At 33.6% G+C, this 23,654-nt stretch overlaps 2 protein-coding genes and 1 long non-coding RNA gene across 37 annotated transcripts in view; 2 read left to right on the top strand and 1 right to left on the bottom strand.

Annotated features, from left to right (window-relative positions):
- The first annotated feature begins 1,583 nt into the window (after positions 1 to 1,583).
- On the top strand, positions 1,584 to 7,233 carry LOC114380238. Its single transcript, XM_028339243.1, has 6 exons — positions 1,584 to 1,697; positions 2,864 to 2,959; positions 3,045 to 3,107; positions 4,147 to 4,323; positions 5,718 to 6,281; positions 6,369 to 7,233. The coding sequence occupies exons 1-6, from the start codon at positions 1,584 to 1,586 to the stop codon at positions 7,176 to 7,178; spliced, it is 1,824 nt and encodes a 607-aa protein (XP_028195044.1). The 3' UTR covers positions 7,179 to 7,233.
- Positions 7,229 to 9,413, bottom strand: LOC114379236 (methionine S-methyltransferase-like). Its single transcript, XM_028337862.1, has 2 exons — positions 8,846 to 9,413; positions 7,229 to 8,766 (listed from the first exon to the last, which is right to left on the bottom strand). The coding sequence occupies exons 1-2, from the start codon at positions 9,053 to 9,055 to the stop codon at positions 8,518 to 8,520; spliced, it is 459 nt and encodes a 152-aa protein (XP_028193663.1). The 5' UTR covers positions 9,056 to 9,413; the 3' UTR covers positions 7,229 to 8,517.
- A 3,436-nt stretch (positions 9,414 to 12,849) lies between these two features.
- The window catches only part of LOC114380482, an 11,138-nt gene continuing 333 nt past the window's right edge, over positions 12,850 to 23,654 (top strand). The window contains exons 1-18 of one of the 35 annotated variants that reach the window (XR_003659742.1): positions 12,851 to 13,696; positions 14,255 to 14,334; positions 14,689 to 14,753; positions 14,993 to 15,110; positions 15,295 to 15,395; positions 18,277 to 18,628; positions 18,713 to 19,097; positions 19,182 to 19,460; positions 21,202 to 21,449; positions 21,673 to 21,757; positions 21,985 to 22,060; positions 22,569 to 22,633; positions 22,748 to 22,792; positions 22,885 to 22,983; positions 23,082 to 23,194; positions 23,318 to 23,372; positions 23,463 to 23,521; positions 23,643 to 23,654. The exon at positions 23,643 to 23,654 is cut by the window's right edge and continues 48 nt beyond it. This is a non-coding gene — a long non-coding RNA (uncharacterized LOC114380482). Of the gene's footprint in view, positions 13,697 to 14,254; positions 14,335 to 14,688; positions 14,754 to 14,992; positions 15,111 to 15,294; positions 15,396 to 15,956; positions 16,047 to 18,276; positions 18,629 to 18,712; positions 19,098 to 19,181; positions 19,461 to 19,529; positions 19,562 to 21,201; positions 21,598 to 21,672; positions 21,758 to 21,981; positions 22,061 to 22,568; positions 22,634 to 22,747; positions 22,793 to 22,884; positions 22,984 to 23,081; positions 23,199 to 23,317; positions 23,373 to 23,462 lie in introns of all 35 variants that reach the window. The other 34 variants (XR_003659751.1, XR_003659743.1, XR_003659746.1 and 31 more) reach the window with 34 other exon arrangements.

The following is a 23,654-nucleotide window of genomic DNA, read 5'->3' as shown; positions in this document are numbered from 1 at the left end:
AAATATAAAATTCCCTTTTTTCCTAAAATATAAAAAATCTTTTTTTTCTTCTGAATAAACTAGAAATATAGCAAACATAACTTATGTTCTTAAGGGAAAATAAATAATTTAAAAATCACTTTATTTTTAACACACTTGAATAAAGGTTGTTATCTTCATGACAGGCGCATGGGTGCTAACACCTTCCCCATGCATAAATGACTCCTGAATCTTTTTTCTCAAACAATAGACCATTCCTTATCCTTTTTGGTTTTCAGACGTTTTCCTTAAATAAACATTGATGACTACTCCCATGGTTTTCCTTTTTGGGAACAACTTTCTTATCTTTTTTTATCGCCATCCCATCGTGACCCACATTGTGACATTAGGGTTGATGGTCATGGTTCATGATTTAGTGTCTGGGGCCAAGGTCTAGGCTATAGGCTCTATGACCTAGGGTTTATGATCTAGGGTTTAGGGTTAAAGGTCCTCAAACTGTAAATCATTTCTTATCTTTTTTTGTTTTTTCGACGTTTTCCTTAAATAAACGTTAGTGGTAACTTCCCCAATTTTCCTTTTTGGGAACACTTCTTTTTATCTTTTTTTTATCGTTGTCTCGTCGTGACATACAGTTCGACATCAAGGTTAAGGGTCTAGGGTCTAGGGATTAAGGTATAGGGTTGAGGGTTAAGGGTTTATGATTCAGTGTTTAGGGTTTAGGGTCTTTCATGTATAGGGATATCCCTTTCACAACATATATGGGAAAAAGTGAAGATTTTGAGAGAAAAAAATCAAAAGAATTCAATAAAAAACAATTGTGTATCTCATCGTTATTTTTTTGTATTTTGCCATTTTTTTATCTGTCTATGGTGGGAGAGCTTTCAATGTTTCTCATCGTTGCATCCACATTGTTTGGAAGTTGTAGTAAATATACCCATGTGTGTTTTGTCAAGTTCACTAACCAACAATTTTGAAATGCATAACTTGCAACAAAAAAATAAAAATCTCCATTTCACAAGGAAAATTGGGGAGAGGATAATACAACACTTAACGTTAAGAAGTGAAGCACTAGCTGTGATCTCAAGTTTTCAGGTCAGCTCCCAATTGTAGTTGGATCAGATATCTTGAGGCAAAATATTAAAAGATACAGGAAGAAGGTAACAATAATAAATATAATGTGTTAGTAATGCTTCTCCTATTTCTTTCACTATATGTAAAACTAAATAGAAAGAGAAAAAATAGTAACATCAACTTAAAAACTGATTTTAAGTATATAAAAAAAATGATGTCATCTGTGATTTCTCTGATTGGGTTAACGCATAGTTCACATCCAAAGAAATAGAAGCTTTGAGCTACATCTTTTGTCATCTGTGGGCTATTTGGCCAAAAAGAAATATTTTGGTTTTTGAGAACACAAAAGGCAAGCTCTGCAGCAAACTTTGGCAGTAGTAGATTCTTTATTTTATCATGAGGCTGACACAAATTCTGATCACAATGAGTCCTCTCAAGAGGTAAAGCAAAGGTGGACTCAAAGAGGAAGCACTCGCGCGGCTTCAGAGGATGCAGAGTCAAGGAATGGAGTATTTGAGCCCGATGAGGTCACCATGGGGATTGCTGTTCTCTTGTACAAGAGGCCGGCGAGTTTCGAAAAGCTCTTTCTTGAGTTTTTCAGGAGATGGATAAGAGGTGCACCTTTTAGATTAGGTGTGGATGATAAAGTAGTATCAGATACCAATTTTTGTTTAAGCTCTCATACATATGCTACCTTGATTGACACATATGGGAGGGGTGGTCAATTTCGCGCAGCATGTGAAACTTTTGCTAGGATGATCAAACAAGGCAGGGCCTTGAATACAGTTGCACTCAATACTTAAACATACCGCAAATGATTCACTTGTATGGAAAACTGTGGACATTTACGACAAGGTTGTTTTCTGTTTCCGAAAATGGGAGAGTTTGGTGCCTACCCGACACTAGGACATATAACATCCTCATTTCTCTTTATATTAAGAATAATAAGGTCTACTTGGCAGCTAAACATCTTGCAAGGATGAAAGAGGCCTTCCTTTAGCCAGATGTTGTGAGTTACCGTACCCTCTTGTATGCATACTCCGGCAAGGAAAATGGTTCTCGAAGCGGCGCATTCCAAATCTTATCTTAAAAAAATGCATGAGGCAGGACTTGCGAGTGACTGCGTCCCATATTGTGGTGTGATATCCCATATTGTGGTGTGATATCAAGCTTCGCAAAGTTTGGCCAATTGGAAATGGGAGAAGAATTATACAGGGAGATGCTTGGATATGCGCCTGATGTCATTATTTATGGTGTTTTTATCAATGCTTTTGCTGATGCAGGAAGTGTAAAGAAGCCATCAATTATGTTAACGAAATGAGAAAGGCAGGATTGTCAGGGAATCCGGCTATATATAACTCTTTCATAAAGTTGTATACTAAAGTAGGCTACCTGAAAGAAGCACAAGAAACATACAAGTTGCTTCAATTATCGGATGAAGTTCTTTCTTTATTTTCCTTTAATTGTATGATTGATCTGTATACTGAGAGACTTATGGTTGAGCAAGCAAAAGAGATATTTGAGAGCTTGATGAAGAATGAAGTTGTAAATGAGTTTTCATATGCAATGATGCTATGTATGTATAAGAAAATTGGAAGATTGGATAAAACATTCAAATTGCAACGCAGATGAGAAGGACTAGGATTCTTGACTGATATATTGAGTTATAATAATGTTCTTGGCTTGTATTCTATGGATATGAGGCTAAGGGAAGCTACAGAGACTTTCAAGGAAATGATAAAATCTGGCATTCAACCAGATGATTTTAAAGTTACCAACCGACTATTCTCATCATTTTATGCTCATGTTTTAATTGTCATCTTTTTTATTCAAGGTTCTTCTTGTGTCAGATATTAAGAAGGATCTTGGTTACTGTGGATCGCGTCCAAAACAAAGGGCTTGGCGACAAGTATGTTTTCTGAGTTTGAACTTTCCAAAATTATAATTATGTCTTCTCCTATATGTCCAGATTTCCTTATTGCTTGTGTAACCAGATTTCTCAAAGGTTGAAAGCACATGGTATTGTGGAGCAGTTTGACGCTAAGGTGAATGGCAAGGTTGGTTAGTTTACACTGTATCTATGTTTTTTGTAACTCATTCCTGTTTGATGAATTTTAGTCTTTGCTGGAGATTGTAATTTTCTCAGCAATGTCTTTCTTGGCAAGCATTATAAATCTTCTTCTCCATATGGGAAGAAAATCCAACTTATCAGTTACATTATTCTGTCAAAATAAATCGATTGGTGATTGACGGTAACATGGGCTATTTGGAAGCTCAGAAACAGAATGCTGTTCTCAAATGCAGAATTCGATGCTAATCAATTGTTTGAAGAAGCTATTTTCTTGACCTGGACTTGGCTTAGACATTTTGAGAAAGACTTCACAACCCATCTAAATCAATGGTCAAGCAATATTAGACAGGGTTTTGTTTATGTAATGGGTGATACAAATAGAACAAACTAGATGTTCTCCTAATATCTAGAATACCATTCATCTCTGGTGTCTAGATATAAGGACTGTATATCCCTTTTGTATTAGTACCTCTGGTACTGTTTCAATTATATATATATATATATAATACATTTATTTTGCTGATAAAAAAAAAAATTCTGTCAAAATAAATAAATAAACAAGTAGTCACATTAAGGGTAAAAACATATTGTTTGGGCTTGCAATGTATCATTTTCACCCTTGAATTTCTAAGTATGGCATCTTTTACTGTTGCAAGACAAGAATGAATCTGATTGATCTTGTAATTGCCTGAAAATATAAGATGTGGGTACTTGGTGGATCTGTATTTTAACACAGTCCTTTCAAATAACATGGCAGTGACAACAAATTCTCCACTATTCATGCCATGAGATTAATATTGACTCATTTGACTGTCTGAGTAACCAAACCTCTTCTTTTAGCTCCCATCGTTTTCCCTTTTAGATTATTATATCTCTTTTTTATACCTCATGTTTACACCTCTTTATATCAATTGAATATTTTGTCCTTTACAATCAACCAATTCCTGCCCTCCCCCCTCTTAGGCATAAGTTAGTATGACTTTGTTGTGGTGATCATATAGATGTAAGTCTTTACGTGTTTGCAGATTGAGGCTTGCCTGCGCCTTCTTGACCCAATAACTACAGAATCTGGAAATGAAGATAAAAAGTTGAACTCTGGGAAAATATGTCAAGTTATTGATCAGCTTGTGGAGCTTCCCATGGAGCATCAAATTTATGATATTATTGATGCTGCAGGATCTTGTGGCATTACTTTGAAGGAGGTGCATTTTTTATTCTTATATTCTCTTTGTTGGAAGACATGAAAAGATGTCAATTCCAGGAAAAGAGAAAGGATTAACAAACAATTAGATTAATTGATTTACATTGTTTAGGGCATTGATGAATTGATATGGATCAGAGGTTGGCTATTTCTTTCTAAAAGTACTTGAATAAACTTGCTGATGGATATTATATTTAAATTTATGTTGTTGTTTAGAGAAGATTTAGAGGGAATATTTTGCAATATAATTTGCGTTTTTTAATGTATTACTGGCAAGAAAATGGTTGCAGTGAATTTCTATAAAGTGAGATATAGTTGTAGAGATGATATTAAGGGTGAAGTTATACTGTTTGAGTGAATTGGTTGTGTCATGCAAATGCTCTTTTAGCTTGAAGCATGGACAAGGCACAAGCTCACCCAAACCTTGTGATGCAGTTTCATTGTGTTCTTAATTCTGTCTTTGCAATATAGTTCCTGCTGTCAGATATAAATGTTAAATGATTAGGGAGCTTGGTCAGCTTCCCATACTGTGGCTGATAGTCTTAAAAGCATGTGATGTCTTTATTCAGTATTTCAATGGCAAGGTCAATTTGTAACAAATAAAAAGGGGAAATGTTTCCTAAATAACAATTAGATGGAATGATTGCTTCCCAATAATGAGAAGCGATGGGTTCCTGCTCATTTAAATGCTTTTAGGGGACTGAGTTTGTGTGTATGGCTTCTATTGGTGTTCTGCTTGGTATTGCTTCTAGGGAGTTGCTACTTGCTATTGTCTGATTACTGATATGCAGAGAGACTGAGGATGTAGGCTTGGCTCCAATTTATTGTTGTTTCACTCCTAGTTGTTTCTATTCTGCTCTAGACCTTGGAGGATATCTTATCCTGTACCACAATGTATTTTCCATCCTTTCTATGTAATGAATCTTTTTTTTATAAAAAAAAGATTTATTTAGACATACCTTTGTAGAAAAATCTAGAAATATGTGACAATAAAATGATTCCATTTTTATTCTCCATAGAGGAATTAAATAGGTATTTAAAGAATGATCAAGCATCCAAAAAGGAAACAAATCACTCCTAATCAAACCATCTCATACACTTTCTCCTCATCAATGCCCCTCAATTTTCTCCTAATTAATATCCCTCAATCTAAGCTATTTAAACCTTTACAGTTAATACCTAATATTTACAGCTCGACAACCTTTTCTCTTTGTTTGGAATGTTTGTCTCTTGTATAAACTTTTGAACTTTTTAATTGAAATCAGCTCCATTCTTTTTATCTTCTCTCTCTTCAAATGAAGTTATGTTTTTAGGGCTGGTTCTCAATGATGCATCCTTAAATGTGAATATCATTGCCTTTGCACTTTGAATTTATTGGGATTTTTTTGTAAACAGATATGTGAGAGGCTTGGGATTGAACTGAAAAAGAGTCACATTCGACTTGTAAATTTGTGCTATAGATTTGGAATGAAAGTGCAGGAAGAACAATGCCTAAAATCTAAGGCAAATCGAGTTTGGATTTCTAAAAATTTCAACCCTGAACCAGAAGTTGGACTTATTTGCAAGCTTGATGAAAACAAAACTTTAAACAATGTGCCTGACAGTTCAAAAATATTATCTGAATTTGAGACTTCAACTACCAGTGGAAAACTTGATGACCCTGCAAAATTGGAAGATAGAGGTGTTGGTGCAGAACTATCTTGTGTATCTCCAAGAAATACTGAGTCAAACTTTGTAGGAACGTCAGCAGACTTGCAAGATTTGGTCCTTGACCGAAGAAGTACAGTTTCTCACTGCAAATCGGTCAGTTCATCAGTGGAGGCAGACAATGCACCATCAGGAGCATTTCCATCTGACATGTTGAAACCATTCTCTACTGGACCAAATCAAAGATATGCAAGTTTATCTTTAAGTGTGGATAACACTAGAAGGGCAAATAGGATACTAGAAAGACTAAAGGTCTGTCCTTTTTTCTTTTTACCTTTCCTAATCCTATTGCAAATGAAGCATTCTATGGCATTTCTTTTTACATTTTTCCCCATGCAGGATGAAAGGTTCATTTTGAAATCTGAGATAAATAGGTGTCTTATTTGCTTTGAGAAGGATAAGTCTACAAAAGTGGACCGCAAGACTATTGACCGAATATTAACTAAACTTCAAGAACAGGAGAAGGTCAAATGTATAACAGTACATTCACCTGTTATTTCTGAATATTCCAGGACAAAAGATTGTGTGGTAGTTGTGCATCCATCCATGAGTCTAACTCCTGAGTTATTTGATGAAATTCAAGATAGAATACGATCATTTAATTGTTATATTCACAGCAAAAGTGCTTCACATCAGAAAAATGATTTATTGCTACCTGTAATGGAGGGTATTCAGAAAAATCAAAGCGTTATAGTTCCAGATGGGCAGGCTAGTAAAGCAGAAGCCATGCGTGCTAATGGATTTGTATTAGCAAAAATGATTCGTGCAAAGCTGCTGCACAGTTTTATTTGGGATTGTCTGCATAGGTCAACAAGCCATATTGATGTTTTATCATCTAAAAAATGTGCCTTCGAGGGAACTGATACTCCTCATAGTAGCAGCAAACTATTTTTTCTAGAAGCAACTATTAAAGAAATGCCAGTTGAACTATTCTTAAAAGTTGTTGGTTCCACTAAAAATTATGAAGAAATGATTGGAAAGTGCAAGATGGATTTACATCTCTCTGATCTTCCTCCGGAGGAGTACAAGTTTTTAATGGATGCTCAAGCAACAGGAAGATTGTCGTTAGTTATTGACATTTTACGGCGATTAAAGGTATTCTTGTTTACTGTTGAGTTAAATTTGAGTCTTTGTTTTAAATTGGAATGATTTAAAGTTTTTCTTTTGCAATTACTTTTGTTTTGCTGGTTCCATCTTATTAAGGTCTAGGAGTGGGGGAGTCATCTTTACCAAACAAAATATAGCAATTCCTTGACATGTTGCAGTCATCATTGGTGGACAAAACTACTTTTTTTATCTCTTTTAAGGATTTTCTTTCTCATTTCTGTTTTCTGTTCTTGTTTCCGTACTCAATTAGTTCCGTTCATCCTTACCCAATGTGACTGTGGTAGTGAGTTGGGAGAGCAACCCAACTAATGATGGCAATGCATAATTTAAAGCCTTTGGCACACCGACTTGAGCTTTTTTACAACAATCTAAAGAAATCTTGCTCATTTATTTATGTTATGTCCTAAGATTTTGGTTTTTATTAAGAGTCAAAGGAAGTGAAAGAAACTGGATAGATTGATAGGTAACCAATGGTTAGTTAGTTAGGGTCTGATTTAAAATACTTAGGTATAACATTAATAAGCGAACTAGATTGATATTTTATTCACTTGATTGGCCGCACTACTATTGTTAAAAATGGCAATGAAATGCTTAAGAAAACAGGAGTAAAAGAAAAACATTTTTACTTAAGAAGCTGTTAAGGCATTTTAAGTTTGTTGCAAAAAAAAGAAAAACAGAGGGAATGAGTAGGGGGAGAGAGAGAGACAAAGAGTGGGAGAGCGGGTGGACAAAACTACTTTTTTGATCTCTTTAAATGATTTTCTCTTTATTTTTGAAAACCTAGATAACTAATTAAAATTGTTTCAATGTAAAATTTTACTTTTATAAATAAGTGTGTTTTGAATCAAATAATCGATTTTTCTTCAGGATGAAACATTTTGGTGATTCTGTATTATAAACAATCAATTATATAAAGCACAACTTAAGTGAAAAAGCGTTTCAAATTCTAACTTTTGAAACACATTTATTCAATTAGTATTTCTATTAGATATTACCTAATATATCTTGGGCGTTTAAAATCAAACCTTGGGGTTTCAGAAAGGAAAAGAAATACACTGAGAATCATCTAAAACCACACAAAGATGCATCTTTGAGCTTTTCTTGTCCATTATTGAGAGATTCTTAGGACTTCAACTTGCATTTTCACTATTGAGTGTTCATATATCTCCTTTTACTTTGATTTTCTGCAAGGGTAAGAATTAAGAAATCCTTATTGTGCTGTGGATTTTCAGGGTGAGATGACTACACTGGCTTTGTAATTGCTTAATATTGTACAACTATGGTTATTAATGGATAAATCTTGGACTTTAGCTTACGGACTGGACATCGGTTACAAAGTGATTGATGACCGAACCAAGACAAACACTGGTGCACTTTTTTTCTATCTCAATGAAAGGCAAACAACTATGCGTTGTGGAATTACCTGAGGTAAGCATCCAACAATTCTTTCAAGTTGAATGTCTTTTTCCCTGCAATAGGATAGAAGATCAGATTCATGGAACTCTACCCTATCCAGCAAAGTTTTATTCTCCACGTCATAGATTAGGTGGCCATTTTCATCTAAAGCATTCAAGTATAAGTTTATCCAGGAAACCTTCACCGCTCTAGGATTGATATCAAGGCCATAAACCTGCAGAAATTAGTTGTACGTGTTATGGCCGGGAAAAGGGTAAAAATGCAAGGAGATGAGAAGAGTGATTGAAGGAAACCTTGTATGGTAACCACTTCTCGGCAATGGCAATGGAAATCCATCCATTTCCGCAACCTAACTCGGCAACAGTCCTCTCCTTGAAAATGGAGTCTGGATGTCTATTAATGCCTTCGTCAAAAGTGAAGGACCAGTCTTCGGGGAGAAAAATGCTTGGAATGACCATCATAGTCAATTTGTTTCTCCCGTGATGTCCTGCAATGCAATGCATTAGCGAGACAATAATGGGTAAAGGCAATACGCTCGCAGGAGTCCTTGGTGGGGAAACGCTTCTGAAGGTGGGAAAGAAAGATCCGAGCCTGAGAACGGGTCTCGGGATTGTCTAGGCGCTCCAGCAGCGACCGCAAGGAGGCGTAGGCAGCGTCTCCTGACTTCTTGCACTGCACCAGGAACTCATCCACCGACATCCAACTCATTTTTCCTAATTCCTTCTGAGTTCTGAGAGAGAGAATGAAGGAATGATAAGACAACTATGAAAGAGTCAGAGTAATGAATTCAGTTAGTTAGAGGCGAGAGAGACTGTGAATCTGACACTCAGCATCCCATTCATACGACCCTTTCTTTTCTATCGCGTTTAAGTGCCTTAACTTTAATTTTTTTAAGAGATATATAATTTTATTATAGATTTTAGTATTTTTTATTTAAAAATATTATATATATATATATATATATATATATATATATATACATGGGTTGGATCTGATTTGGCTTATCCCACCCACCCCCAACTTTTCATTTGTCTCTTCTTGCCCATTGAAATCCAACTGGGTGACCACATCGAGTTTCATCACGTTTTTGACATTCTTATAAAATTTTATAAAAATATATATAATTTTTCATATAATGAAAAATATAATTTTAAATAATAACTTTAACATATTTTTAGATTGTTTATGACAACATAAAATTTAATTTAACATTAACATAAAATTTAATTTAATAGTTTCATGTTTTTTAATGTGTTATATATATAATGATATTGTTGTAAAATAATTATTAGCGGAGCGGGTAATAATGATCTTATCTCGACCCTGAACTCAACTTTTGCTATCAGGGAATTCAAGGTTCGAATATTTTTCGTCGGGATGGATTCAGGGTGAACCCCACGAGTTCGGGCCCGTTACATAAATCAATTTTTTTTTTGAGGTCCACGGTCCAGGGTCTAGGGTATCGGGTTTATGGCCTCGGGTCTAGGGTTGACGTTTCTTTTTTGTATTTCACCATTTTTTATCTATCTATGTGGGAGATGTTTCAATGTTTCTCATCGTTGCATTCACATTGTCTAGAAGTTAGAGTAAATATACTCACATGTGTTTTGTCAAGTTCACTAACCAGTATTTTTGAAATGCATAGCTTGCAGTGGAAAAAAAATGGAGCACTGACACTATGAATCGCAAGTTTTCAGGTTCTTACTCCCAATTGTAGTTGGATTAGATTGAAACTGGTTGTGGAAGTCATCTTCCAACTTTAACTAAGATCTTTATTTATAAAAAAATACACAACAAATAATAAGATAAGAACACATCAAGAGTAACATACACATCCAATAATTGTGAGGAATATAAAAGTAAAATGGAATTTACAAGAAACATAATTCAATTAATATGTCACATTGTTCGAAACAAGCAAAACCATGGTCATTATATAGAGCCTTCCCTTTTCATGAGCAAAACAAGTTAAAGGAAGAATGATTCGGTAATGTTTATATTATATGAATTAGGAAGCTTAACAAAATAAGAACTAAAATAAGTTGAATATAATCCAAGAAATAAATCGCAGATCATGTTTCCTAACCCGAATATTCTCTAATATACATCAATATATCGTGTAGTTGTCTAACACTATAATCCAAAAATAAGTCATGCAAGTTTCACTAAATTTTAACATCATAATTATCCATAATAATTTAACATAAATCTTCCCTCAAGTTACATAATTTGAGAAAGTATTTTCATAGATAAAGTATCTCATTTTCATATAAAATCTATAAGCCCTCGCCATTAACTGATTAAATGCATTGGTGTCAATGTAATATAAGTGGATTCAATCCATCAATCCTGGTTGTCGCATAGACATATACATATATTCTCCTCTAAGGTGTGTCTAAACTAACAAGAGTAAATCATTAGAGCCTAATCATGTCATGTTCTCACTAGGGAGCTATCCAAACTAGGTTCTATAATCTTCAAGATAAACTCATGTTGTTCAACCAACTTTATCCACAAAGTTTGCAGGGGGAATGTTAAACATATTCGTAGAGTAAGCTAGTTACCAGTTTAGCTAGAGAAGCTTTAGCTTCTATTGAAACCCTTTCTAGTTGTTATTCAAGGTTAGTTAGTTGTAATGACTTATTTAAAGTTAGCTAGCTATTGCAACCATTTTCTAATTGTGCACTAGACTCTAGATGCAATAACTTATTGAGTATTTTACCAAATATAAATATAAAATTTACATAGACTTTCTCAGAGATTACTTTGTAGTTTCTTGCAATTTTCTACATTTTTATTTTATTGGTCACATCAATAATCTTTTACTTTTGTAAAAAGAACATGTGCCTTGTTAATTAGGATTCAAAGTAAAATGTGAAACTCTTAAATTGTTGGATATCCCTTTATCACCTATTAGAGTACAAGAGTAGAATTACTTATTTTATATTTTTTTAATTACTGACAGTTAACTTTGTTAGTTCGCTCAACTACCATAAAATAAGTTGATAGTTACTAATGTTAGTTGTAATAATTGTTTATTTGTAGTATAAATACTAGAGATGTATCCGCTTATGATGTTGGGTTTAAGGATTTGGGGTTTATCAATTTAGGGGTTTGGGAGTAGTGTGTATGGTTTGGGTTGTATGGCTTATGATATATGGATTAGGGTTTATGATGTTTAGGATTTTAGGTGTTCATGGTTTAGGGGACTTAGGATTTGGGGTGTTAAAGGTTTTGGGTTGCGATGGCTTAGGATTTTGGATTTTTAGTGTTTAGGTTTCAAGGTTTGGGGATTAGGGTATTGTGAATTTACTGTTTATGATTTAGTATTCAATACAAAAAGGTATATAATAATTTATTTATTATTCATATTTGACTCTTGTTTGAAGGCTTGGTCATGATATTCATTGCATTGCCTTTTTTTTATCACACATTAGTAGAATATTTAAGTTTATTTTGTATCACATAATTGATTATGGTAAGTAATATGTAACATGAACTATATATTTTTTTATTACATAACTCGACTTATGGTTCAAAATATTGAATAAAAAAAATAAAAATCTATCTAATAAAAACGCATATCATATATCTTTTGAATGTTTATATACGTTAACACTTATAATATAATAAAATATTAAATTATAAAAAATAAATTTAAATTAATAAATATAAGACTTTCACAAAGGAAAAACAATGAAAAAAAGACTAAGTTATGTATGAAAAATAGTATAACATGGTTTTAATAAAAACACTAAATTTTAAATAATAAAAAATAATCGACAAATTCATCTCACATTTTTAAATAATAATAATAGGTAGGTAACATAAAGAATAAAAGAATTTTCACCAATTAAAATAATTATGTACAATATAATGAATTGAAAAGATAACATAATTGTATACATTTTTATTTTAAGTATTTAAATGGATTGATTGATTCAATAAAATTTGATTTTAATAGAATCATAAATAAATCGTAACATTTATTATTTTATTATTTTGAATTTGAACTACTTCGAATTAACTAATTAAAATAAAATCAATGATATTTAATAAATATTGAATGAATAAGAAGTTATTATATGATATTTTTTTTATTCATGAAATCTTTATTTATATATACAATAGAATAATAAATTATTTTCATAAAGATTTTTTTTAATTATTTAAGAGAGTTTATGAAAATTATTATAATTTATTTATTCATAATCCTGCTTTCATTTTTGCGACCCCCTCCAACGACACTACCCAATACAATATAGCTTGATGTAAAATCAATCTTGTTCTCCCTCACCAGTCAATACACAACACCCCCAAAATCGTAAATATAAACCTTGTTCCATGCACCTTTGGTACTTTCACACCATCCCCTGAAAATTACAAAACCATACTTCTCGGCCCATTTTTACCTCCTTTTCTTTTCTTCTTCGCTGCTTTGTCTTTCTTTTCTTCTTCGCTGCTTTGTCTTTCTCTGTATCTTTCTTTTCCCTAAACCCTAAACAACACCACAAAATCTCAAGGGAAGATGGTAGGAGTAGTAGTAACAGTTTTGAAGTTTCGTACCACTTTTCTATCTTTCTTTTCCCTACCCTGTGCCTCTGTCAGCAAGTTTCTTCTAAGGATTTCCACAATGTCAGATTTGGGGAACCTATCTCTCTCCGCGGCTCTTAAACTCTCTCACTACTCCTCCGATGATGCTCTTGACGCTCCTGTCAAAACCCTAACCAATGGCTTCGATTCTGAACCTGCCTTCGAAACTTGGGTTTTGAAGCGCACCCATGGCTCCCTGGATCGGGTCAATAAGCCCCCACCGCCGACAAGGCCTTTCCAAGATCACCTCAAAGATCCTTTTCTAGTTGGCGCTCCCTAGATGGTAATTATTTTAACAATCTTTAATATACTGATTAATGGATTTGACATGTAATTAACTGTTTTTTGTTTTAACTGATAATGGGTTTCATTTAATTTTTTGTTATGTGACTGGGTTGAGGGTGAATGTCGTTTTTGCTGCCATTTTATTTACATTGGGGATGATGAGCTCTTGTGTTCTGTTCGAGGATGTGACACGCGTTACCATTCTGAATGTGCAAAAGAAGCTGTTGGGCCTTCGACTCTGAAAAAATTCAAAGTGTCCACAACATGTAGGTTTTTAGTGACATGACCCTCACTTCCTTAATGCACTGATATGCCTTTGCATATGAATTTACATGTATTGGCTCCTACTTTACACACGGTCTTAAAATTATAACCGCATTTCATGGGCAGCTCATATATTAGTAGTATTACTGTGCTGTGAATTATGGTTTCCTTTTGATTAATGCAATTTATAGAAGATTAATTGGATACTTAATGTATCATTTAGCTGATATTTAAAATAGGGAGCAAATGTTAGATTAATTGTGTCATGTGATGAACTTGGGTGGTATGAACACATGTGAAAGTGGAAATCGATCACAAGTTCTAAACTGTTTATGTGTGTAACACTTATGAATAATTCTCACTTAGCAAGAGCTTATTGAATTAAGCTATTTACCCAACATCCAACAACGTCCAGTCTTTTTTGTGTATTTTGTCCCCCTTGTCTTGTCATACTCATATTATGTCATTCAATGAACATGTATGCTTCATTTGCAAGAAAAAGCTGTTTAGGTGTGTTAGGTGTAAAATAGCTTTCCATAGTAAATGTGCACCATGGTCAGATTTAGTGTTGCAACTAAAAGATCATCTTGGGCATGCTGTTTGCTGGAGGCATCCTTCTGATTGGCGCTTGGATAGGAAGGTCAATTTTTTCTTTTCACCTGAATCTTTTACTGTTATTGTTTATTGATTATATTGCAAATTGCTGTATGCCCTTCCATTAGATTCCCACCTACATTCAAATTCAGTTATTTGTTGTGCTTGGGATATCTAATTTTTCTTTCTTTCTTTACCTTGTGATGTCTTTCCTTTTATAAGCTTATTTGATGATGTTTGATGTTTACATCGACTTAGTTGTGACACCTGCAATATGCAATATGCTTCATAAGGTTTTACTGCTTCTAATTGGATTGATATATTTGTAGAATATTTCTCACTAGATTTAGATATGTCTTTTCAAAGTTTTATTTTTTTATTGGTATTTTTCATTGATTAGGCTGGCTGACAGGAATGCTGTATTTGTTTGATGAGCAGCCTGATGCTTCGACAAGTGACATTTCTGTAAGGCTTATGAAAAATGTTTTACATCTACTGCTCTTATGTATATATCCTGTGCTGATCCTTTGCTATATATTTGGCATTATGGATACCTGTTGTAAAATGAATAATATATAGCATGTTTGAGAAAGAAAGAAACTTGTATTATTAAATTAATACAAATTCTACAGCTATTTACATAAGACTTTTTGTAATTTTGTTAATATCAATTTTGGAAGATATCTTACCCCACCTTTTTCCAGGAAGTATTTTGTCGATTGCCTCTTGCATTTATGAGTGAGGAGTTTAAGATTGACTTCACTTGGAAAGACATGGACAGTAAGATGGAGTAGTCACCATCATATGTACACATAAGATGCAGTATCCTACATGTTTTCTTGTTATCTTGTGAAACTACTATATTTAATAAAATTAAAATTAGTGTAGCCCTTTTTGAATGCTAAGTAAAATAACATGATTTTGACACTTGGTATATTTAATATTTAACAATTGTGAAGTTAATTATTGCACTGCTCACCTTGTTGCTAGCCTGAATTAATATCAGATATATACTTAGTAAAGAAGAAACATAGTGATATGGATGATGGTGCAGGGTGCACCAGTTGCAGTTCTACTTGTTACATGTTCTGATGATTGTGTGTGCAGGTTCGTGTGCACTATCAGAGTGTTTTTCTTTTTCTTTTTGTTTTGAATGAAACTTGTAGTCTGTAGATGTAGATAATGTACGTTATTTAATTTTAGTTGACAATGAGTTATTTTTTGTTGTATAACCAACATATATACGATTTTTTATGGTTGAAATATTGGTGATCCCTGACTTGAAGGATATAAATATTGATGCCTGCTACTAATTTGTGTTAACAAATTATATTGAGAAATATTATTTGTCTGGACTACAAAATTATGTTAACCTTCTGCCTGGTTACACCTACAGTTATACACCAAATATTAGCATGTTTGTATTGCCGTTCTAATTGCAGCAATGTGAATTGCCATGCCCTTTCACTGTATAAGGAACGAGTAAGATGCTTTTCAAAACATAGGTAGCAGACAACACACCAGTGATACAAACATGCACTATCATGCTACACATTATATGACATGTCACTGTAATTGGTTGTAAACTTGTAATACTAATTTACTTGTCTAGTAAGATTTCATAAACAGGGTTATACATTAGTTATTGCATGATATATCATCTATCAGGATTCAATGCATAAGCTGTTCAAAGGTCGCTGCTCAGAAAATTGCAATAATCGACCATTTCGCAAGGAGAAAAATGTCAAGATTTTCAAGGTTTGAAATTTTACTACATTAAGATGGACAAATGTTTAGGGGTTGGGGGTTGGGGGTTGGGGGTTGGGGGTTTGGGGTTTGGGGTTTGGGGTTTGGGGTTTGGGGTTTGGGGGTTTGGGGGTTTGGGGTTTGGGGTTTGGGGTTGGGGGTTGGGGGTTTGGGGTTAGGGGTTTGGGGTTTGGGGTTTGGTGTTTAGGGTTTAGGTAAAAAAAATAGCTTTTGAGTTATACCCGTGTTTATTTGGTGTTGGGTATCATTCTCAAGAGGTGGGGGAAGGCCAATCTTCTTTTAGGTAAAAAAAATAGCTTTTGAGTTATACCCGTGTTTATTTGGTGTTGGGTATCATTCTCAAGAGGTGGGGGAAGGCCAATCTTCTTTGACCTTTTCCTTTTCTAATTCAACTTGAATCAGTTAAGGAATTTTCTTAAAAGTTGGATATGAGATGGGGGGAGGTTTGGTGAGGATGAAAGAAATTGGAATTTGATAAGTTGTAATTTAAATATAATGTGTAAGATACTTTAAGATATATTAAAATATATCAATTTGGGTAGGGAAAGAAAAGAAGGTCGGGAATTTAATTTTAAAAGAGTTTTGAAGAAAATTGTTAAATGATTTGTGTAAAAGCTATTTGAGTTAATCAAGAGAAATTGAACTTGTTATTGGACAAAAATAAATTCAGTTTTTAGAAGTAAAAGTGGTAATTTGAAATTAATTTATATAATAAAGCTTACTTTTAATTTTTTACACCCTTAGAATTCTGATGGGAGAATGTTAGGAGGGACAAAACAAACCAGCAAAAGTACCACTAAGGGCACAAACCCTTGGTGGATTCCCTTTAACAGAATCTGTTAGAAGGTGCTGAGCTGTCAGGAGGATACTGGTTCATAGGAAATATGCTGTTGGCATGTTGCTTCCCATCGTGCAGCACTGCATTGTCGTCATTTTCCACTTTTCTGTTATTTTCTTTTCGCATTCTAGCACCTTCTATTTTCGTAGGGGCACCCTTGGCTAGTGCCTCTATATAAGGGATGCTTAGTATGTAATAGATGACAGCAGAAAAATAATACAAGTTTTCTTCCTTATCCTTCTCTCTTATGGAGGTTCCTAGCCCTCGAAGCTAGGCTGTTCTTTTCCGTGCTTCTGTGCATGACAGAGAAGGTTGCCAATGTTAGATAAACTAAACCAAAATAATTGGGAACCTCTTAGCTTTTTAACAGTCTTGACTGACTTGCCAATTTTAAGAAAAATTGCATCGAATTTTCCAGAATAGTGTTTTTTTGCCTTTTTTTTTTGTTGTTTGGTGAGTCCAATTAAGTTAACGAGTTTTTTGTTGAGCTGAAAAAGAAATCTGATTACTAGTTTCCAGCTTTGGAAGAAGCTTGCTCAAGTGAGGAATCACAGTGATAGATCATGATCTTTTCATTTTGTAGAACATCCAACCCCTGATGTTGATATGGTTTCCAAAATAGAATGTATAAGGAGTTTTGTTTCAATTTTTTTTTGTTATTTTATTATTATTTCCCCCTTCTGTTTCAGTTTTATGTCATTTAAAGTTTGGGAAAATGGTGGGTATGAAGCATATTTATGCTAAAGGGTGTTGTTTGTTTGTGTTTTTTTTTGTATGGCTTCTCCTTTATTTTGAACTCCAACCTGAGAAGTATTTGAAGCAAATGAGTGATTTTTAATTTTACGATTCTTTTCATAATTATTTTAGCCAAGTGTGGATTGTTTTTAATTTTTTTAAACTATACTAATTTACTAATTTGTTTTTATTTTGCTTTTTTATTATTTTTATGTGTCTCATCTCTTGTTAGGAGGCAAGTTTTTGGTTCTTGTGTTTGAAACTAAGTACCCAATTTTCAGAGATGAGAAAAAAGACCAAAAACTTTTTTTTTTGATCAGCAAAGACTAAAAAACTTAACTTTGATAGAAAATAAATGCATTTGTTGTTATGATTCTATTCTCTTAACCCGAAGTGTTGAAATCTTTTATAATTTTCCCCCATTGTATAGCTAAGTTCCGTTAGGGATCTCTGCTGATAAAGTGAAACAACTTGAAATCTAAAGTCTGCATCTCTGCTGATGGGATTTCATTGTGCTTTTGTTACATGCTGTAGAAGGTTTGAAGTCGTTGATGGTTTTGCTGATAGCTAAACTTTTTTTTTAAATGAATTATGGTCTAGTAATCCATTTGCTTGCTAATTGTTCTTCATTATATTTTGGGGTTGTAGGTGTTGGTTTTGTGACATATGTTTGGTAGTGAAATTTAAATATTTGCATGGAAGCCTAAGAATGTATTAGATCCGGGCATACAATGATAGAGGCAGAATCCCCATCATTTTACCTGGTGGCAATGAGGAGTAAAGCTCTAAACTTGGTTCATGTCCTTGATAGTGCTGCTGCTGCTACTACAACTGCACCTGTTGTTGTCTCACCTATGAGACTTTGGATTCATGTCCTTCATGTCCTTCTCTAACAATACAAATTTAAGTTGTACGAGGGAAGAGGCTCTGGATTTCGGTGCCTTGAGCGTTTCTGATGGAGGGAAGCAGTTACTTGATAACATATTGTGCATTAATATGAGTGGGTTGACTGGACCTATTCAATTTGGTTTAGATAGATCTCCTCTAAATCCATCATATGACATTCTTAATGTAATTGCTACAGGTTATAGGAGAATCGACTACTGGTCTAGTTCTCTGACCTTTCTGTAATAACCCCTGAGAAACTTCATGCAGAGCCTGCCAATCGTTCAATTTCAAGCCAACATCTAAACTGTGTCATATGGCCAGGAAATACAACAGAAAAGCCTCATGGATGGGTTTTCCCAAATAACGGGAGGTAACTGAGAATTGGAATTCCCAACAGAGTTAGCTATTAAGATATGATCTCCCAAATAAATGGCACCAATGCAATTCAAGGATATTGCATAGATATATTCCTAGCTGCCTTTAAATTGCTTCCCTATGCAGTTCAATACAAGTTCATTCTGTTTGGAGATGGAGACAAGAACCCAAGCTACTGTGATCTTGTCAACATGATTACTTCTGATGTAAGTAATACTCACTGCATAGAACAAACATAATGTAGTAATATCTTGTTTTTATATATCAATTTTTTGTGCTTGCATCTACAGGTTTTTGATGCTGCTGTAGGTGACATTGCGATTGTCTCTGTCCGAACAAAGATTGTGGATTTTACTCGACCATATATAGAGTCGGGGCTAGTTGTGGTTGCTCCAGTAAAAAAAATTGAAGTCAAATGCTTGGGCTTTCTTGTGACCATTTACTCCACATATGTGGGGTGTCACTGCATTTTTTTTCCTCTTTGTTGGAGCAGTGGTGTGGATTCTTGAACATAGAACAAACGATGAGTTTCGAGGGTCACTGAGGGAACATATAGTTACAGTTCTTTGGTAAGTACTCTTGTTGTAGCTTGTGCACATAGCTAGTTAGTCATAACTCATCTTTGTATGCTGTTGCAGGTTTAGTTTGTCAACCATGTTCTTTGCGCACAGTAAGTCGTCCACCTATTTTGACAGTTCATGTCCTATTCTTGTTTGTGGCTAGAAACAAATAAGCTTCTTTATTATTCTTTCAAGAGAAAACACACTTAGTCCACTTGGTTGAGTTGTGTCCATCCATGTCCTGCATTTACATACTCACTTCCCTCACATGCATCTCACCCCCGAAAGTGACAGACATGTTGAATTGGGCCACATTTGTCGTTGATCCCCCTCTTCGTCGCTCCACCGACACCACTCTCACACTTGATGTGTTTAGCATGCAATTTCCTTAAGAATCCACCATTATCCAACTTAACCTCAAATCCTCATCAAGAATCTCTCACGCTTCCTCGCTCTGTGGATACTCCATCATCGTCGTCACTAGCTCATTTTGATCAATAACATCGATTCTAAATGACGAGCACCGAAAGTAGTTGGACTTTGTCTCGATATTTGTCTCTTCCTTCTCTCCCTCATTGTTGTCATCACCTACCTCCTAATACCACCACCACCAACTAGATTCACTTCAAAAATCACGAACCAAATCCGCCCATAAAATATCATCTTTGTCCATATCTGAACCCAAAACGCCTAAATCCAACCTCTTCTCCTCGTTGTTCGTTTGTCCCTCACTCCCCCATGTAGCATTGTGCCTCTTTTGTCAATCGTGTCACCATTTCAGTTCTTTAAGGGATTTTATTTCAGATCTCATTATGTTTTTAATTCATGTCAAATCTGGTTATTTTATTGATTTTTTTAAAACTTTGATTCACTTTGTTGTTGTTGAGCTTGATATATGCTTTAATTTGTTTTGATTCTTGCATTTTTAAATATTTTTTCTATAATATATGATGATTTTTAACCTTTGAAAATTACATTTTAAAATTTTAATTAAAAAAATGTCACAGGTTCGTAATCTAAACGTAATTTCTGATGACAAATTAGTAAATAATAATTTTATAAGAGTGAAAAACAAACAAAAAATTATAAAAAATAAATCCAAACTTTAGTAATTTTAGAAGGATGAAAAAATATTTTAATATTTTATTTATAAAATAAAATTACCAAAAATGAATAAAGTTAATATTTTAATGAATTTAATATATATTTATATTTATAATTAACTATATAAAATCTTTAAATATGTAAAGTAAGAAAAATATTTTTTAAAAAAGTATTTTTTGAATTATCTAAAAATTTGTAAAAATATTCATAATGGTTGGTAACTATTTCAAATAATATAAATGTTAATTACACTTAATTGATAAGATATTTTTTTTAACATTCTCTATAACACTCTTTTTAACATTCTCTGTATAATTATTAAAATTTATTGAAAATTAATAATTTTGATAAGACCTATCTTTACTCATATTCTTAGTATATATCAATGAATGTATTTTTGATAAAATTAACTTGGAAACATTTATTCAACTTTGTAATTGCCTCATTGACAATTGATAGGTTAAAGTAAATTTACATGATTATTTTATTTTGTTTTAATTAAGTGGTCTATTGAAAGTTTCCAAAATTTAAAATTTAAAAAAATATAAATTACTAATAAAATAACAAAACTCAAGCTTTAAAGTAAAAGAGTGAATGTTTGCCTGATCGTATTCAGAAACCTGATTTCCCGGCTGAATTTATACAGCACACAAGTAGAGAGAGACGCATAACATCTGACATTGTGGAATCTGAAGTGAAAGGAAAAGAAAAAAATGATCTTTGCATCAAACCCTAATCCTAAAAAAGTGTACCTCATCGGAGGTTTGCAAGTGGAGTTTCCCTACCAACCATATGGATCTCAGTTTGCGTTTATGGCTAGAGTGATTTCCACCCTTAATCTAGCTCAGAAAGAAGGCCATTGTCACACGTTGCTTGAGTCTCCAAGCGGTACTGGTAAGTCCCTTTCGCTTCTTTGTTCCTCTCTCGCTTGGCAGCACCACTTAAATCTCAACATCACCATCTCAAGCCTGCGTCGGAGGCAACCATCGATCCTCTGGCTCTGGTGGTGGATTTGTTCCTGAGGAGGTTTCACTTTCTTCTTGTAACTATCTCTTCTAATTCACGATATTTCCTTTATTTTGGTTTTTGTTGTCCTCAGCAATTGTCCTGCTTTTAGTTTCAGAAATTCCCGACCATACGCAATTTGAGATCAACAACAAGAAGCAGAAGAAAAAGGAAGCACCAACCATATATTATGCCTCGTAGGTGTTTTTACAATCAAGTTACAATTTGCTTCAGTTTTTTTTGTTGCATAAGTAATTAATGGTTATAAAATTGAGAATTTTTGTTATTATGGTTTCAAGCAATTAGCATTGCTGAGTATTGTAGAGATTAGATTAGATGGTTTCCGATTTTCAAGGTCGCTTTCTATATATTAAAATATGGGCATCATCACTTAACTAAACCATTTTTTGTTCAATTGTAGAAGGAGAACGCACTCACAAATTTCTCAAGTGGTTCGTGAATTGCGGAAAACTGCATACAGGGTGCCTATGGCTGTGTTGGTAGGTTGAATTTATATCTTTGATATCACTGTTATTTTTTTTATCCTCAAATTTGTTTTCTGCTCATTTTTGGATTCTCCTAAGTCGTAATTCACCTTTTGCTTTGTGTTTTTAACCAATATTAATGAGGCTAATGCAAAATATCATTTCGTTTGGTATGATTTTGGAGAATGTGATTATTCACCACTTCTTCAAATAGAAGTGTGTATTGTCCCTACCTTGAGTTTTTAATTTCCATTGCTGTTATTTTTCAAATTACTATTTAATAATAAGCTATATTTTATTTTTTTGTGAAGCATATTATATGTTAATTTTAAACCATTGCTGATGAGATACCAATCAATGTCCAACTTATATGATAAGGATTTTAATTTTAACAAAGGTGTTAATGAAAACTGAAAAGTAAGAATGCCTTATTAGTACTCATTCTTTGATATGCAAAAAGATGTTTCTTTCAGTAAAGTAATATGGATTTGACTGAGTATTTTTCCCTCTCTTATTTTGCTAGGCATGACGGAAACACTACTGCACAACTAAAAATATAATTGGCAAAGAGAACATCTATGACGAATGGTTGCTTTTACCTTGACATTTTAAACTTTATGATAATATTTCTTTTTTTTTCATGTGATAAAATGTTCTCATCTTACAATCTTCATACTGATAATTTTCATAAAATGTTCTCAGTAAACTATTATTGAAAGATCAGGCAACAGGGTGTCCAGAATTCAAGTGAGTGTATGCTTATTTGCTCATGCTTCCTATCTATTTTTCATATCACTTTTCCTGAAGTAAGTGAAATGACAAACTTACAATCTATGCAGAAATGCTCATAAAGTCAAAGGTCATCCTTCCCTTCAGAAAGGAGGATGCAATGTGGTGCGTGACAGAAGATCTTGTAAAAGTTGGACAATTGGTAAAAGGTTTGGCCTTTTGTTGTTATTCTTTGTTTTTATTTTTTTGTTTAAAAGTTTGTGGTAAGCTTTGTAAAGTACAAGTCTTATGCTGTCTCCACTTTTAGGTTGCTGTTATTATGGTGCTCGTTCTATGTCAAATGATGCTCAATTAGTATTTTGTCCATATAACTACATCAATAATCCAGTCATTCGGGCACCAATGGAAGTGGATATTAAAGTAGGTATAGTTATTCTTGACGAAGCTCAGTGAGCTGCTCTGCTCTTTCTATTTAGTTGCCAAGTCAATGAAACAGTATTAAAATTACAGTTAAATTGAACTTGCTTTATTTTATTTTTTTAGATAATATATGGATTCCGGATGTCTTTCACAAACCATCAGTTGTATGCTATCCAATGTAGAGCTCAATGAAAAATTTGTATAGTTTGGCAATAGTTTATTCCTGTTTTTTTTTATGAAATGATCCTCACATGCTTACACGTTGCAGCAATATGGAGGACATTACTTGTGATGCTGGCAGTGTGGATAATGAAGATGTTTTGGATAGTATGTTATGAACCTTACAGCTTTTATTTTCACTGTCTCTAATAATTATAGCTTTTATTTTCATTATTACTAATAATGATGCTTAACTATATGGTCATACCTTTGAAAACTACATATGGAGCTCCAACAACTT

This window comes from Glycine soja, chromosome 12 (genome assembly GCF_004193775.1).
Source record: "Glycine soja cultivar W05 chromosome 12, ASM419377v2, whole genome shotgun sequence".
Classification (NCBI taxonomy): Eukaryota; Viridiplantae; Streptophyta; class Magnoliopsida; order Fabales; family Fabaceae; genus Glycine; species Glycine soja.
The sequence above is the reverse complement of the archived record's forward strand: the minus strand, read 5'-3'. Positions and strand labels throughout refer to the sequence as shown.

Bases quoted from the DNA above. Each gene is read 5' to 3' on its own strand.
- LOC114379236 (XM_028337862.1), bottom strand. From the start codon at position 9,055: ATGCATTGCATTGCAGGACATCACGGGAGAAACAAATTGACTATGATG. The intron at 8,767-8,845 runs GTTTCCTTCAAT...TAATTTCTGCAG, and splicing joins AGAAGTGGTTACCATACAAG to GTTTATGGCCTTGATATCAA.
- LOC114380238 (XM_028339243.1), top strand. From the start codon at position 1,584: ATGGGGATTGCTGTTCTCTTGTACAAGAGGCCGGCGAGTTTCGAAAAG. The intron at 2,960-3,044 runs GTATGTTTTCTG...TTGTGTAACCAG, and splicing joins AACAAAGGGCTTGGCGACAA to ATTTCTCAAAGGTTGAAAGC. The intron at 4,324-5,717 runs GTGCATTTTTTA...TTTTGTAAACAG, and splicing joins GTGGCATTACTTTGAAGGAG to ATATGTGAGAGGCTTGGGAT.